We start from the raw sequence: 18394 nt of genomic DNA on the forward strand, positions 1-18394 counted from the left end.
GGCAAAAAAGACAAGGTCCCTCCCCATGACGACATTGTGTTTTACTGCACGGAGAAAGAAGGTAGACATAGGAATTCATGCATAATTGAAAAATATGATTAGTTATCAGGAGAGACACTCAAGAACTTTCCTTTTGATAGTCTGACAGTTCAGAGCCAAGACCCACAGCCAGGGGAGTCCCTCCTAACCAGAGAGCACAAAAAGTACACGGTGAAAATTAGGCAGAGAACTGGCCAGGGTAGTGACTGCTCAACCTTCCTAACAACGCGACCTTTTAATACAGTTCCTCTTGTTGTGGGGACTCCCAGTCATACAATTATTTCCATTGCTACTGCTTAACTGTGAGTTCACTACCGTTATCTATACTGTTATATAACATAAATATCTATGTTTTACGATGGTCTTTGGAGACCCCTGTGAAAGGCTGCTCAACCCAAAGGGGTCTCAACCCACAGGTTTAGAACCACTGTACAACGGAAGGAGAAATGAGGAGAAGGAAAAAAGATGCACTTGGTCAGGTCGGTACGGATCAGCACAGAACTGTGGAGACCAGAGCATGAAGTCTGGATTGATTAAAAACAAACAAACAAAGGCCAAAATCCAAAGCCTCTATGTAGTCTGCCACCTGTCAGCCTGACTCCTGGTGATATCTTGGGCTTAACTCCTCCCCTTTCTCCACCCAATGGGCCCCACATCCTCTCCACGCATCCTCCATTCCTTGCTTTTGCCTCAGAATGTTGTTTTCTTTTCCTGTGGGGAAGAAGGAACTGACTCAGCCAAATTTACTCGGAGGCCATTATCATTCCGAGACACAAGAGAACACCAGCGTTTCTTTGAGTCGTGGAGTCACCTTCAACCTCTTCTCTGCCTACACCCAGTTATGCAATTCCCTTGGGCCTCCACAGTTAGTTCCTGGGGACTTGGAGGGGCCCAGGGCAGCAGGTGCTGCCCAGGACAAAGTCAGTCAGCACCAGCTTGTGGGGGGAGGGGCACATAGCTGAGGAGCTAGAAGAGTGTATTGCTCCTAGGGGAGAACGAGTTAGTTTCCTTTAAGGGTGTAGCCCCTAGTGGGTAAACCAAGCTGCTGCGAATGGCCCCACATCCATGAGTACGTGAGATTCAGGGAGTTGTTAAAATAAAAAGAACACAAAAAATTGCGAGGAGCCAGAGGCGGATCTGGGGCAAGCAGCGTGCGTGCGTGCGTGCGTGCGTGCGTGCGTGCGTGCGTGCGTGCGTGCGTGCGTGCGTGCGTGCGTGCGTGCGTGCGTGCGTGCGTGCGTGCGTGCGTGCGAGCGAATATGCTCAAAACAGATTGTATGACTGTATGAAATTCTCAAAGAATGAAGGAAAATATTAGTTTTGGAACTGAGGGACTGGAGAGATGACTCGGCAGTTAAGAACACTGGTCACTCCCCCAAAAGCCCCAGATTCAATTCCCGGCGCCCACAAGGTAGTTCACAACTATATGTAACTCCAGTTCCAGGGCTCTGATACCTTCCGTCTAGCCTCCATGGGCACTGAGCATGCTCATAGTACATAGACATCATACATGCAGGCAAAACTCCCATATAGAAAAATGAAATTTAAAATGAGGAAAGCCGCTATGCTGAGCACACAGGGAGTGTACCATGTATCATTCTTATTGGTGATAGTATGATAAAAATATGCTATACTTTGAAATAAAACCCTCGACTTATCTACATAGTTACACACGAAAGCATACCATTAATTTTTAAAGGCCCTAATTATTATGGAGTCACCATAGTCTAATTTGGGAGACTATTATGGATGTCTTGTTATAGATAGAAAAACAACCACCAAGGTTCTGCCCAAGTGGGCTTTACAGCCCAATTCATGAATGAACTCAAACTCTAAAAAAAAAAAATTTTTTTTAATTAGAAAATACATAAAAGGGGCTGGAGAGATGGCTCAGCGATTAAGAGCACTGACTGCTCTTCCAGAGGTCCTGAGTTCAATTCCCAGCAACCACATGGTGGCTCACAACCATCTGTAATGAGATCTGATACCCTCTTCTGGTGTCTGAAGACAGCTACAGTGTACTCACATACATAAAATAAATAAATGAATCTTTTAAAAAAAAGGAGAATATCTTGCGGTTTAGAGATTCACCTTATGTCCTTGGGCACTTCCCAGTACTCCCCCCGCCCTAAGCTTCAGTTCCTGCTTCAATTCCTGCTTCAGAGCTTTAAATGCTGTACATTCCTCTCAATAAACAGACCTTAACAAGGACACTGCTTGGTCTCGCTCCTCTTTCTCGCCCGTTCTCCTGCAGGGATGGGTCCTCCTCGACCCCCACAAATAACTGGGTCCCCGCTGGCTGGGGCAAATCTGAACACAATTTTAGCCAGGAAAGAGCTAGAGGTCATCTAATATGGACCGTCCTAAACACAATTTTAGAAGGAAAGAGCTAGAGGTCATCTAATATGGACCGTCCTAAACACCACTGTTCTCTTGCAGATGCAGAGAAGGAAGGAAGGAAGGAAGGAAGGAAGGAAGGAAGGAAGGAAGGAAGGAAGGAAGGAAGGAAAAAAGAAAGAAAGAAAACTAATTCTATGACGCATGACAGAAGTCAATCGAATTTAGTTTCTAGAAAGGAAAATGATTAAAAAAAAATAGTCCCAAGAAACCAAAAGGATAAAAACCAAAGCTGGGTTGGGACTGGCCATTTTTGTGAGCCTCATTGAGTCACCACTGACACCGGGAGACAGAAAATGTGATCTCACCTCCTTCTGTACTAGAGAATTCAGTGCGGGTCTGCATTCCTTCTTTGAAAGCTTATGCCTGGTTTCAGGCCACTCTCCCTGGCAGACTATTAGGAAATTAAAAGCAGTGTGTGACCTCACCCTCCCCAGGACCCCAGCCTGACAGGGAGGCTTTCTCCATAGCCAGAGTTCTCTCAAAATAACAAAAAGAAGTGGCTTCACACAAGTCAGTCAGCTCTCGGCTGCAAGTTTGCCAATATGACCAGACTCTGGCTCTTTATTAGATGCTAGGGATTTTAAGAATAGCAAACTGGTGTCTTTAGACATGGGGCCTCTTACAGTTACAGAGCACTCTGAGGAGCAGGCACACTGTTAGGAAAAAACACACAGACAGACAGACAGACTTCCAAACTCCTAACTCCCCTGAGTGGCTTTGCAGGCAACTTTTAGGATTCATGAAACACCTGGAGTTAGCCTAAAGCCCCAGGTTAAGAACTGCAGCTCAAGTGCCTTTAAAAGCACATGGGGCAAAAGTTCTTACTGATCAAACCTGAGTTCGATCTACTAAATCTACATTAAGGTGACGGGAGAGAACCAACTCAACAGAGTTGTCTTCTGACCTCTATACGAATACCTTGCACATATATGCATGCACACACAAACACATGCACACCTCACATACATGCAAATATACACATACACGCACACACGTGTGCGCACACACTCCAAATACTGCTGAATTAATATTTTTTTAAAAGAAAAACTGAGAATTAGCCAGGTGAGACTTAAAGGAATTCACATGTATCAGAACCGGGATGAGGGAGGCAGCTCAGGGGCAAATTGCAAGCTTGAGAACAGGAAGCTGAACTCTCAGAACCCACCTGAAACCGCACGTGGTATCTTGCGTCCGTAATTCCAGGACTCCTACAGGAGATGGGAGGCAGGGACCAGAGAGTCCCCAGGAGCCTATAGGCCAGCTAGGCTGGTGTACCCAGTAATGACAAACGACAAAGAGACCCTGCCTGAATACAAGGTGAAGGTGATGGCCAGTGCCCAAGGTTGAGCTCTGGGACATGTGGGTGACCATTTTCCACAGGGTTAGAAACAAACAGAAGCTTAGACCCTGAAAATAAGTCAGGTTCTATGACTCAAGTATTTTCAAATGCCACAGTGGTCTTCTCTCTCTCTCTCTCTCTCTCTCTCTCTCTCTCTCTCTCTCTCTCTCTCTCTCAAATGAAATACTCCATAGAATACCAGTATTCCAAACAGATAGAAAGATATTCTACCCCTGGGCAGCAGTGGCACATGACTTTTGTCCCAGCACTTTGGAGGCAGAGACCGGTGGATCTCTGAGTTTGAAGCTAGCCTGGTCTACAGAGCAAGTTCCCGGACAGCCAGGGAGGGCTGCGCATAGAAACCGTGTCTAGAAAAAAGAAGACAAAACAAAAGAGAAAGAAGGGAGGGAGGAAGGCAGGCAGGGAGGGAGTGGGGGGGGAGAGGAAAGCTATTCTAATGGAAAAAGATTAAGTAAACCTTCAAGGGTTACCATGGAACAGGAAGGTTGTAAGAACTAGAGGCAATGAAGGTCTGGGACCACACAGTGGCTTCCGGATGACAGAATCACTGAACCCGTAAGGGCACAGTAACTGTTGTTTGTCACCCAAGACCTAGGTAATCTAAACGACCTCAACTCAGTGTGTGTGTGGGGGAGGGGGGAGTGGAGAGGTGAAGAGCCATTAACACCTGATGGAACCTGGGTGAATTTAGGGCTGTGGGACCTGGTAGGTTGCCCATCTCACAGTGGAATACTGTGCACACACATCCGTGTGCACGCACACACATCCGTGTGCACACAGGCAACATTAGTCTGGCACAGTAGATTATTAAAAAAAAAAAAAAGACATGAAGTTGGAAAGGTGGACAAATCTAGGGATGAGGATGCAGTAGGTTGCAAACCGTTAATTTATACTACATACATGTTAATTTATACTACATACATGTTAATATATACTACATACCTGTTAATATATACTACATACATGTTAATTTATACTACATACATGTTAATTTATACTACATACATGTTAATATATACTACATACCTGTGTGAAACTCTCAAAGAATCACTTCTTAAAATTATATTAAAAGAAAAAACTCTTAAATAAATTTTAATTTTATTTATTTATAATTTATTTATTAAATTTTAATTTAAATTTAAATTAAAAATATTAAATTTAATATTTAATAATTTTAAATATTATTATATTAAAATAATATAAAATATTATATTATTTTAATATAATAAGTGTTATATTAAAAGAAAAAAACACTTAAGCCTCAGTCCCGTCCTGTTAGACATCCTGTGGGGTTGGGGGCAGTGGCATTTTTCACTCTAAGAAAGTCTGCCAGTCTGTTAAGCTATGCTTAGCTTCTTGTTCTAGGGCCTTGAACTTCCCCAGTCAGTCCTAGGACCATCAGCCTCTCAGGGAACAGCTCTGATCTACTGTACTAGTTGGTTTTGTGTGTCAAGTTGACTCAAGCTAGAGTCATGAGAGGAAGGAGGAAATGTCTCCACGAGATCCAGCCGCAAGGCATTTATAATTTTAAGACTATTTCAGTGATCAAGGGGGGAGGGCCCAGCCCATTGTGGGTGGGGCCACTCCTGGGTTGATAGTCCTGGGTTCTATAACACAGCAGGCTGAGTAAGCCAGTACGCAGCACCCCTCCATGCCCTCTGCATCAACTCTTGCCTCTAGGCTCCAGACCTGTTTGTGTCCCCGTCTTAACTTTCTTTTGGTGGTGAACAATGTAAAAGCGTTAAGCCAAGTAAACCCTTCCCTCTCCAACTTTCTTATTTGGAGATGGAATTTGTTGCAGCAAAAGAAACCCTCACAAGCACACATACCAATCTCTCGACCAAGCTGGGAGTTTTTCAGAGATCCTGCAGAAGAGACGACGGCACACCTTTGCCAAGGCCCAACCTTGGTTCTAAAGTTCTCCTTGGGCAGGTAACCCTCCCACTCAGTGGTGTTGAAGGGAAAATCTGTGGCCTCTATCATAGACACGTTCACATGGTCTCGAAGGTGGCAACGCAGTGCTTCTACGCTGAACTTGACTCCTGGCCCCGGTCCCTTGTAGGATACTTTATATTTGTTCATGTTCAGATAGTTTCTCCAGATCTTCAGCAGCCTGGGGTTAAGTTTTGAGTATGTGGAGTCCTTGTCCCACACCTGGAAGGAAGGCTGTGGTTTGACCTTGGCTGTGACCCTGTGGTAACTGAGGATTGGAATGTCTTCCTTAGGGTCTTGCTTGCTGTTTGAGAACACAACCTGGGAAGCAGACCCCATGGCCACTTTCTCCTGGCTCTTGGGCATCTGGAATTCCTTGGCTTGCAGTGTAAGGGCCTCATAGTCGCTCCCTTTCTTCCAAACACAGATGACTGCGAACAGGAGAAAGACCAGGATGAAGAGGCTGAACTTTTTCTTCAAGTTGGTATGAATCATAATGAATGGTCCAGACAGGAGAGCCACTGTGCAGAGCAGGAACCACGCCTATAGAAACAAAAGACAAAAAGAACACAGAGCAAAGGGTAGAAAGATGACGAAGAGTATGTCCAAAGTGTCGGGCAGGGGGGTGATGGACCAAGCAACGAATAGAGCATAAGGTCTATCATAAACAGGCTTGAAGTCCAACCCTGACAGCCTCCCATCAACTATGTAGACTTGAGCAAGCCAGAGGTGGGGAAACAAGCCTTAGGTTGGACTTTGAATGTAGGGAGCATTCGTCTGAACATCTCACCAAGCCATGAACATTTATGCATCTTTCTACCCTTGGTCTGTGTGCACCATGATTCTTAGATTCTGATGCTCTCTCTGCTCTCGCTCACTCAAGTATGTTAGACTGAAGCCTCTCACATCAGATCACTCTATAGCCCTCACATCAGATCACTCTATAGCCCATGCTCTCTATGGAACAAAGACATGTAGGCTTGCAGACAACTGTGAAAAGGGAACAGGCTGACTGGTCTATACGCCAAGCCCAGAGTCTCTTAAATCCTACATCAGTTAAAAGTGCCAGAGAAATCCTGTACTCCAGATCTGTGAGGGCTATGATCCAGGACTTCTAGACCAAAGGTCAGCCCCACAGTCCCCCATTCAGTGTACTAGAGTTGCTAGATCATTTTATGACAGAAGATAAGATCTTGGTAAGATAGCTAGGATGGCCCCTTCATATCTGGGCCCTTCATATCTTGGCTTTCTCACAGTCCACTGATGACTAAGTGAAAGAGGGAAACACTCCGTACTCAAACAAGGTCTGTATCCTTTGGAAAACATTAAATTCTTTCCTCTCCCAAGTTTACTCACCGGGATGAGTCAAAGCAATTGCGCCCCTGGGACTTTGCTTGTCCTGTGACTCTGAAGTCCTTTCCTACCCAGCTCGTTCCTGAGGATGTTTGAGATACATTAGTGGGAGTTCCAGACTGGAAGTTCATGAATCCTGGGGTCCTGATTCTATTCTTGCTGACCTTGAACAAGTGAAAATGCCTGCCCCTGAGCATCGACAGAACAGTCATCTCCACCCATCTCATCTATGCGGAGCTGGGAATGTTAAATAAAAGGGTGTGCTGACTGACTGGAACGGAGTAAAAGCAAAGGCCGGGAGAGAAGAACAGCCCCTTGAGAAGAGGGCCATGTCGGGAGTGAAGTGGGTGACTGAAAATGGAACGGATGGCATTGTGGAAGCGATGAGGCACGCAGAGATGGGCCAGAATTCGGATCTGACATCATGAAGTGGGAGGTGGGGGGCTCGTTACGCCACTGGAGACCAAATGAATTAAATTTCCCCAGACAAGCCAGCATCACTGACCACGTGACCGTATGGCAGCTCAAGAGGAACAAACGAGGGGGGAGATGGCACTTAGGGAACTCTATTACTTAGGCATTTTACCGGCAACGTCTCAGCAAACACAAACACCACAAAGTAAAATTTCACGACTCTGAGTTGGAGCGGGGAGACTGGAGGCTGAGCAAATCCTCAATGTCGCTGGCTCACCATGTTGCCAACATGGAACCAGGATTCCAACCCAGGTTAGTGCGCACCGTGGTTTAGAGCGGTGGTTCTCAACCTGTGTGTCTCAACCCCTCTGGGACCATGTTGTATCAGATATCCTGACCATTGGATGTTTACATTTACTAACAGTAACAGAGTCACAGTTATGAATTAGCAATGGAATAATATTATAGTTGGGGGTCACCACAACATGAGGAACAGTATTAAAGGGTCACAGCATTGGGAAGGTTGAAAAAGACAGTGGTTTATAGTCTTTGCACCGAAGGACAGAAGTTTTTAATTGGGATCAGTAAACAGTTTAAGTGTTGACCTTCAGAACTCAGAAATCAGAGCGCCCAGAGATGAAACTCCCAGGCAGAGCAAAGTGTCCTCCATCAGCCATCATTGGTGGGCACCATTTACCAGGGGCTCTTAAGTGTTATAATATCCAGTATGGTGCTTTGAAATAGCCAGGGAGGCTCCCATGAGCTCCATGGCAGGTTGGAGAAATACATGCAATTCTGAACTTGTGTGAGTGACGTGGAGTGACGAGCTGGGATGTGACTCAGAACTCTAAGGAGAGGAGATGGCAGCAAAGACCCCTCCTCATTGTTACGAGAATGGTGCCTCAGAGAAGGCTGCCACTGCCTTTCCTGGGATGATTAGGAAAAAGCAGTTTTCACAGATGACCTCACTGACAGTCTCAGAGCCCTCAGTTGGCCTGGGTCCTCATGTCTGTGGCAGCCATTCTTGGTTGCCAACTTGACTACATCTGGAATTAAGTACAATCCAGACATGGAGGGCACACCTGTGATCTTCTTCTATGATCTTCCCTCTATGATATTGGAGCCTGCTTCTGAGGGATTCCAACATATAGAGAAGACCAGCCTTGTGGGACTGAGCGATTACTAGGTTCTTGGATTTCCATTCACAGCTGGCCATTGTTGGGTTAGTTAGATTGCAGCCTGTAAGGCATTGCAATAAATTCCCTTTTTATTCATATATGGAAGAGATTCATTCCAATAAGATACGGAAAAGATTTATTCCATAAGTTCCGTGACTCTAGGGAACCCCGAATAATACAACAGCATTAACATACTCATCTGGAACCTTCCATCAGTGCTTGTGTGTCGTCGCCCCCCCCCCAATACTGCCGTCACCTAAGGCCAGCTGGGGTTTCTAGTCACAGCCGCTCAGAGCGAAGCGGCCCATTCCCACCTGTCTAGCTCTTTGATCAAGACAGACACCAAAGAAGGCCTTACCTAATACTCACCTCAGCAAAAGAGAAGTGACCTGTGAATTTCCCTCTCACCAGACTATTTTGAAAGCTTCCATGCTTTGTAGCTGATGTATTCTCTGCCCTTGACTTTTACCACGGTCCCTGCTCATTAGTGACCAGGTGTTTACAAAGCTTGGGTTTTGTGCCTGCCCTTACGCCAAAGGAAAAGGCTTCCTTATACCCCTTCTGTATAATAAAAAATTGGCCCCAGAACCGAACCCGGTCAGGCTCAGTAAGGGACTATGAAGCTGAAGAAACTGTATCAGTGAATGTAATGCCTGGGGGAGACTTCTAGAAAAAGAATACTGAATCATATACATTACCACCCACAGAGACCAAGTCAACACTAGACAGGCACTAAAGAGAGCCTCTGTAAATAAGGAGTTCTGCCTCGCTACTCCCTGAAACATGTTTAATGTCACATGTAATGTGACATGTCAAAGGCATATAAACCGTATGAGCTTTATAAAGCCTTATAAAAGGCTACCAACTATAGAACAATTCAGACTTTCTATCTGCAGCTGACAGAGATGGGCAAGCCTGCTCTCCACACCTTCTTGGCCCTCACTAAACAAGCATTTAGAAAACTAGGAAAGGAAAGCCGAGAGAAAGCAGAGAGGCTGTGGTGAGGCAGTGAAGAGCCGAGAGTTTCTTACCTGCTTCTGGCTAATCCCTCTGGGGCTGCAGGCCCTCCAGATCCTCAGGAGCCAGCACTGTTCTCCATGAGAAAGAGGTTACTTCACTAGGTCTGGAGGCCAAGGCTCATTTTTCTCAGGATGATCAAAAACCATCTGAAATACAAATAAAGGAGAAGGTCAGACTGATTTTTCTAGCAGGGTGGCGTTAAACATTAACAGGAAGGATAGGCGCTTTTGTAAGTGTGAGCACATCCCAGGAAGAAGTAAAGGCCAAACACACATGAAATAGTCAAGATCTATGAACAATCCAGACAGCCTAGAGAAAGATTCATGCCAGATAAGAATATTCTAGAAAGAGGAGGTGGGCATTACAAAACCACCTGGGAAGGAACACGTGATTAATCTCTCCTAAAGAATAAATAGTCCACCCAAAAAATCCTCCAGATATATTTTTAAAATGCATTTATTTGTATAAAATATTTAATGATATGGGGAAGTTTGAGTCATGTATCTTTAACATGGGTTACAGAACTGCAAAAACTACTTAAACCCAGAAAAAAAGTCCTTCGAAAAGAAAAAGTACTAGGAGAAAAATGGCACCTGAGGGACAATGAACGATGTCTAAACTAGACATGAATTACTCTTTAAGATAAAAAAACGAGGGGTTGGGGATTTAGTTCAGTGGTAGAGCGCTTGCCTAGCAAGCGCAAAGCCCTGGGTTCGGTCCCCAGCTCCGAAAAAAAAAAGAAAAGGAAAAAAAGATAAGAAAGGAATAACCATGGGATATACCTCAGTGGTAGAGTATCTACATGGTAAGGGCATAGCTCTGGGCTTGATCCCCAGACCAGCAAAAAAATAAAAGCCAAGCTTTATGTAGTTAGCATAGCATATATAATATTTTTAAAGGCAAAACAATTCACTCATATTTATTCTTTCCAGTTTTGATGCTACATAAAAAAAAATAGCAAAGGGAAAGCTAAATGAAATTTTCATTGCAAGAAAATTTAAATGTCTGTTCAGTGGAGACCATAATAAGATAAAAAGGGAAACAGAGTCAATGTATAAGGCAAGGTTAATATAGAGGCTGGAGAGGTACTCAGCACTTGCACCTGTGGGTGCTAGGACCCGATCTATGATTCCATTCCCAGGGGATCTGACACCCTCTTTTGGCCTCTGTGGGTACTGCACACACATAATACACACACACACACACACACACACACACACACACACACACACACGCCAAATGTCACACACACACCACACAAATGTCCCACAATTCCAGTCATCTCTCCCTACTCTCTCACCCTGCCTCTCTCACTCCTCCACCAGCCCCATCCCCCACCTGATCCTCCTATCCCCATACTCCCCTGCCCATGGTCTATTAGAAAATAGAAATCTATTCTATTTCCCTTCCCAGGGAGATCCATGTGTCCCCCTTGAGCCTTAAGGTTGATCTTAAGGGAGACCTCCAAGGAGCACCTAGAACATTAAAATAACAGCTTACAGTCTAGAGAGTGCACATCAGTCTTCAAAACAGTCTTCTGCATTGCCAGGAAGATCACAATAAAATTGTCAGATAACTAAAGGAGAAGTTCAAACTTTTGCCCCTTCTAGAAACTACTCAAGCCCCAGGATCATGTGACTACTAACCAAACTGCCAAAAATCTAGGGCTGATAAGCAATTGACAAGGAGGAGATATCCATTTCAGTCTCCTGTCGTGTAAAGTGAGGTCCTTCTTTCTATAATTGTGGGGACTGAACAAGGATTACTGAGGAGAGAACGTGGGTGCTATACAGCAATAATATGTACAGAAAACAGGCTTTCATTTCAAACCTATTTACAATGGTGAAAACCTACTGGCTTAACTTCCAAATGCCCCTGGAAGTTACATCCACTTGAATGAATAACATGAATAATACTGTGGATCATACGAATACATACATACATACGAACTTTTGTTGCTATAGAGAAGAAAACATTTAAATATTTTAATGGAAACATAAATTGTGTTATCTGTACATATGTGACTGCAAGTACAAGCCAAACACATTCAAGTGTCATGCCTGGAAAGTTGCTGAGGAACTGGTGTTGGATGATGATGATATAGTTCGGTAACTAAGGCAAACTCTTGAGGAAAAAACACTTTATCCTATGCAATCAACTGGCTGCATCATATTGAGCTGGCCTTGAAGCCTATCTCAAGAGATGTAGCATTATCAACCAGGAGAAAGCGGTAAGCAATTCTGTCACAGAGGACTAGCCACAATAAGGATGTTGGCATACCCAAAGGGTTTATTGTGGTATCCTGACAAAGAGCGTTGTCAGAAAAATGGAGAAGATGCTTCATTGAAGACCACAGCGCCTATCTGGAAGAACCATTTCTTTCATGAGTAAGAGCAAGACAGAAGCAAATGTGGAAAAGCTCACTTTCTCCTTTACCAAAGCATTCAGGGCCAGGGTTGGAGATTTAGCTCAGTGCTAGAGTGCTTGCTTAGTAAGACCAAAGCCCTGGGTTTAGTCCTGGGCTCAGGAAGAGGGAAAACAGTTCAGAGCTTCCTTTACTAATTCAGAGGATAACTGGATTTGGAGTGTCCTCCTGGGGGAGCCAGAAAATGTCTCTGACAGCTCCCTCTCTAGTCACAAGTTTCCTTTGTGGTATCAATATTTACCAATGTACGGGCAAACATATTTAATTGACTGGTGCCTCCTTCCACTACAGATATAAGAAGAGCTCTTGTCAGTCTTCTTTAGTGCTATTGTCAGTGAGTAACTCCAGACACTAGGTGAGTATTGAACACATAGTAGGAGCACAGTAAGTATTTGCTGACTGAAGCAGTTCTTTAAACATTCTGCATAGTTCAGGCATTGCTGATGAAAGAGACTCTTTCATAATGCCCTCAGAGAGCACTGACCCTTGGATGAACCTCTTGCCAGCACATGAAAGTTCTCTACTGTTTCTTAAGACACAAAGTATTGGGACATGAGATTTTTAATGAGTAGCACCCCCAGACATGAGAAGAAGCCATCTACCCCTGACTCTTCCTCCTGTCAACTGCATTTCCTCAGAAAGTCATGCCTCCCAGGAGGATTAAAAACAATGCTTAACTGGATTTCAAAAGTGAACCAGTTGAAGCTGTCTATCGAGTTCTACTGAGAGTTAGAAGGGTCTTCCAAAGGTCATGACCACCACTCGTGATATCGCTGGTCTGGTGATCTTCCACCAGCCATAGAAGTGAGACCAGGACCCTTGGTTTGTGATGACAGACTACCAACTCTATTGACAATGGCAAGCTTCAAACTCAGAGCATGTGATCCGGTGTCACACTGACCTGGGGAACCGCCCGTGCTCTACCTCCCAGCAGTCACGTGATCATGGCTTACTCAAAGCCCCAAGACTCAGCTAACACTCTGGAAAGTGGGGACGATGACTGATCCTATTATCCAAAGCTTATTTATAAACCAAATAAGAAGGGATGCTCAAAGGAGTGTGTGGTAAGTGTTATACACAGCACTTCACTGACATCGTCACTACCCCTACTCTGTGGGGACCAATGCTACCCCAGTGTAACAAATGAGGAAACAGACACGAAAAAGAAATTTATCCAGGGAACTCAAGGAGAGCATTCAATGGTCCAGACACTTTTGTGCCCTTAGCTTTTATACTGTGTAGACTGTTTTTGATGTGGGCCACACCTACATCTCCTTCCAACACCAACTCCTGCCTCTCAAGGTTCCCCCATTCTCATAGAGCTCAATGTGATTCCACTGTGCCTACTCCAGCTCTCTTCACACTATGTGACTTTCCCCTAATTGCAGATCTCTTCCAACCATATAAAAAATCCTTCCTTTCAGATAAGTGATCCCATTCGTCTAGCCAGACTCCAGCCCATAACTAAAAAATTCTCAAATCGTTTATTATTATTATTATTATTATATTTTCTTTTTAAAGATTTATTTATGATTACATATAAGTACACTGTAGCGGTCTTCAGACACACCAGAAGAGGGCATCAGATCTCATTACAGATGGTTTGTGAGCCACCATGTGTTTGCTAGGATTTGAACTCAGGATCTTTGGAAGAGCAGTCAGTGCTCTTAACCACTGAGCCATCTCTCCAGCCCATTATTATTATTATTATTATTATTATTATTATTAATTATTTGGGGTTTTTTGTTTGTTTGAGACGGGGTTTTTGTGTGCTGCTCTGGCTGTCCTAAAACTCACTCTATAGACCAGGCTGGCCTCAAACTCAAGAGATCCACCTCTCTCTGCCTTCCGAGTGCTGGGATCAAATAAAGGCATGAGCCGCCACTGCCTGGTCCGCACAGTCATTTTTAATGAAAGAACACAGTTGGCTCTGATACAACCCCACCCTGCTTCATCCCTTTAAATCACTAGAATCCCCTTTACAGCGGCACTTTGCAGATGTTCCTTGAGTCTGTGAGTTACTCAAGACGATGCAAGGATTACCACCGCTAGTTACTCGTGGCTATGCAAGGACCCGTGTCTCCTGTTTGGAAAGACTTTAACATGAAAGGCAATCCTTGTAAAAATTATACCTGGTGCCTTAAGCGCTGCTCCCTGAGCCACGTGGCCTCAGAGTGAGAACCCCTGACACCTGCTGCACTGGCTGGCTTTGTGTGACACAAAACTTGACACAAGCTGGAGTTATCACAGAAAAGGAGCCTCAGTTGTGGAAATGCCCTCATGAGACCCAGCTGTAAGGCATTTTCTCAACTAATGATCAAGGGGGGGAGGACCCAGCCCATTGTGGGTGGTGCCATCTCTGGGCTGGTGGTCTTGGGTTCTATAAGAGAACAAGCTGAGCAAGTCGGGAGAAGCAAGCCAGTAAGTAACATCCCTCCATGGCCTCTGCATCAGCTCCTGCTTCCTGACCTGCTTGACTCCCAGTCCTGACTTCCTTTGGTGATGAACGGCAGCGTAGAAGTGTGAGCTAAAGAAACCCTTTCTTCCGCAACTTGCTTCTGGGTCTCGATGTTTGGTGCAGGAATAGAAACCCTAAGACACCTGCTCACCACACAGACCTAAAGGCTGTGTTAAGACCTTGTATGTATCAACTCATCTCATTCCTGCAGCAAATGCGCCATGCTGTCTACGCCATTAACTTCCACATCCCATTTGCTGTGGCCACTTCTGCTCTAATGCAGAAAAAGATGTTCCTCTTCAGTTCTGGAAGATTTTGCTCCTGGCTTACTGGCATTTCCCCCAACACTACAGCTGTCACAATGCTCAGTAATATTCTTCACCACCACAAAGTACTCCAGTTCCCAGGCCTCACAGTTCAACAGTCTTCTCTGCTACAGCTGGTTGTCATCCCAGCCACACATTCTCAAGGAAATAACTGATTTCTTTATCATATTTCACCCCTTCACTTATACAGCTGAACTAGAAATACACACACATATACACACAAGTGCATGCGCACACACAGAGAGACTCACAAACACTCATGCACCCATACACACATGCACACACACATGCACATACACACATAGACATAGACTCATTTACTGATTTCATTTCATGTGATTGACCACTGATGGCTATGGGAAGTCTATGCTTAACCCTGTCTGGCAATGATGGTCTCCCCAAATGCACTCACCTATCACTCTTCCGGAGTTCTGCTTCATCTCCCTTTCTAGTCTCCTTCCACTCTGGCGAACTTGTTCCTTGTTCGTGAGAACAGCAGAACTTTCTCCACTGCACTAACAGCCCACGCTACCTGGCTTTGCCCAGATTCCTCTTATTACTAAAAATGAACTGGCTGTGTCTCGCCTACAATGACTAACACTGACCCCTTGGACTCTATATACTCCTGCCTACTTGAAGAATCAGTTCCATCAACTCCTCCACTTTCTTCAGCAGGAATGAATGTTCCTTTCTCAAAGGCGACTCCATCCTCACTCAAACAGGCTGCCATTCTACTTTAAAAATACACAAACACTAAACATAAGCGATCTCTCATGATTCAGGAAGCCCCCACGATCAGTGGAGTCTTGACATCATTAGGACTGGGGCACATAGGGCTGGAGAGATGGCTCAACAGTTAGGAGCACTGACTGCTCTTCCAGAGGTCCTGAGTTCAATTCCCAGCAACCACATGGTGGCTCACAGCCATCTGTAATGAGATACACTGCCCTCTTCTGGTGTGTCTGAAGACAGCAACAGTGTACTCACATAAAATAAATAAATCTTAAAAAAAAAAAGTGGGGCACATAGACAGCATTTACCTGCCAGCCCACCTGACAAGACAATTTAGAGCACACAGCACCACCCATGAATGTCCTTACCACAAATGTTCAATCTCTGTATTGCCAGGGCTTCAGATGCAATTCCAGTTATTAGAATATGTCACAGTGGGAGTGGGGCGGGGAAGAGGTGAGGGAATACTTAAAATAGTAAGTAGAGAAGTTTGCAGGGTTCTGTTTACTAATTCAGAAAATAAGGTTTCGATATGACAACTGAACTGGTTTCAACAATAGATAGATGAACCCCAAACATGTTTAAAGATATGTGATATGTGAGATAGACTTTATTTGAACATTAATTTGAACAACACAAAAATCCCTTGAGGAGAAATGGGATTACTTGAATATGGAGTGGATGTTTTTACTTTAAAATGATTCAGGAAAAACAAACAAACACAAACATAACAATAACAAAAAATAACTGGGAAAAAATATTTTCAGATGTATTTGCATTAAGCTACATAAGGAAGATTGACCCATAAACTCTTTTCCTCTTGACCAATGGATAAAATTTGAAGAAACGGTTAAAACAAACAACTGTTTCTGTTTTGCTGACAGAACGAACTACAAAGTCAAACACAACCTTACACAAGCTGCCCCTCGTATTGTTCTAAATAAAGTCAATGTACGTCCCCTCTCCCTCCTCCTCCCAATCTTGTTCCTTCCTTCCAGCCCTGGCTCTATTTCTCTCCTTTGTAGCAAGACTCTCTAGGAACCTGCTCTTGTTAGAGGCATCAGGTGGGCCACACTCGGTCTTCCTTTCATCCGGCCAGCATCAACCCTTAGGCCACGTGTACATCCTCTCTCTTGGCATACATGTTTTACTCAGCTCCCCGACCCATATTCCTCCTGGGGTCCCTCCACCTTACAGGTCAGCCCCTCCTCTGCAGGGTATAGCTGGCTCCTCCTCGCCTCCCCCACCTCTAGGCATGGAAGTGCCTAGGTTGTGTCCATACTCTCTACGGGCTGCATGTATCTTATCTCCCTCTGCCCAGCAGACAGTTTGCACTCAAAACATGTTCACTAAAATCCCTCAAAGGAAGTTCTGGTGAAGAGAGATGGGGGATATCAGAGCAAGCCTGCAGGTGGCCACTGGGGAGTTGGAATCAGCCATAGCGGCTTCCTGATCGTCCCTCTCACCCATTACCTATGGAGGCAGTATATACAGCAGAGAACAAAGATTCTCCCGGAAGCTGGAAAAATGGGGTTTCCTGACTTCTATCTTAATCAGTCTGATCCAAAGAGTCCGTGTTGGGGATGAGCAACTGTATCTAACAAGCTGAACGGACACTTCTGTTGTTGTGTTGGACTCTGGGAATCAATGCCAGGGCCTCCTGCTACTGCCACTGGGCTACACTCCCCTGTCGAATTCTAATGCAGCTGGCCAGTGTATACCAGGTTCTGAGGAGCAGGTAGCTAGAGCAGGGCTAGCCAAAGTGAGATGTGGAGAAAAGCAGGAATCTGAGGAAGGTTTCAAGATCCAGGAAGGAAAAAGCACAAGCACCCAGAGTAAGGAGCTCTTACAATCATTTAACAAAACCATTTTTTTCCCACCTTTTAAAAATGGGGCTAATATTCTGAGGATCTGGTTCCTGAGGAAACACCAGTAGCAGTTGGGAACACACTTCTCCTGTCTGATTCCAATACCCAAGATCGAGTTCCACAAAGTGGAAGCCCGAGTGAGTCAAGATTAAATCTTTTGCCAAAACACTCCTGACAAGTCTCTCTCTTGCTAGCAAGGGCTCTGTGAGAAGCAGCAGGAGACTGGGCAGCCGCTGAGGAATCTGAGAAGCCAGTCAGTTTAGGAAGGCCTAAGCCCTTTACCCTCTGAGTGCAGCAGCCTTTGTAATGTTTACCCAAAGCCACATTGAATAAGGCTAAGCTGAGGAAGGTGAGAACCTGACCAGATGAAAGCTTTGAGGAAAGAGGGGCTTTCTAAAAGGTTCTCTTACCAGAGATCTGATGTCCCCCAGCCAAGGAGACAGTGCTGGGAAGGCTGCTAAAGTCTTCAGACCCAGTCCAACCAAAGCCAGATAATCTAAACAGGTTAAAAAAGAAACCCTAAAAAGAAACCCTCCTGGCTATTTGCTGTCTTCACCCTTGTGCCCTGCAGGCAGATGAGCAAACGTCTGACGGTGCAGGTTCAGATGAAAAGCAGCCCCTTCATGCCCCATTAACTCTCCTTCTGTGCAACACCCACTCCCCAGAGCAGCTGATGCCCCAGTCCCAGCAGGTATCTCCCCCAGTCTTACCACACCAAACACCAATCTGCATTCTGCTCCATCAATCAAAGGGACTGAGCAGGGGAGGGAGGCACAGAAAGAGCCTCTTAAGAAGGCTGAATAAACACCGTGCTCTTAAGCAACACATCTACCTTTTACTCCACTGGGCTTACACCACGCCCCTGTGCTTCAGAAAAATAGAAAACTAT

The 18394-nt window shown here is 44.9% G+C and overlaps 1 protein-coding gene across 15 annotated transcripts in view; it reads right to left on the reverse strand.

Annotated features, from left to right (window-relative positions):
* The window catches only part of St6gal1 (ST6 beta-galactoside alpha-2,6-sialyltransferase 1), a 126505-nt gene that overhangs the window by 32522 nt on the left and 75589 nt on the right, over positions 1-18394 (reverse strand). For 5 of the 15 annotated variants that reach the window (XM_087575476.1, XM_087575478.1, XM_087575474.1 and 2 more), the window contains 3 exons: positions 9708-9842; positions 7088-7166; positions 5629-6274 (listed from right to left, as the gene is read on the reverse strand). In XM_087575476.1, the coding sequence (XP_087431602.1) occupies positions 5629-6226 (598 nt within the window). In that variant the 5' untranslated portion in view covers positions 6227-6274; positions 7088-7166; positions 9708-9842. 15 annotated transcript variants of the gene reach the window in all.

This window comes from Rattus norvegicus, chromosome 11 (assembly GCF_021556685.1).
Source record: "Rattus norvegicus strain SHRSP/BbbUtx chromosome 11, alternate assembly SHRSP_T2T, whole genome shotgun sequence".
Lineage (NCBI taxonomy): Eukaryota > Metazoa > Chordata > Mammalia > Rodentia > Muridae > Rattus > Rattus norvegicus.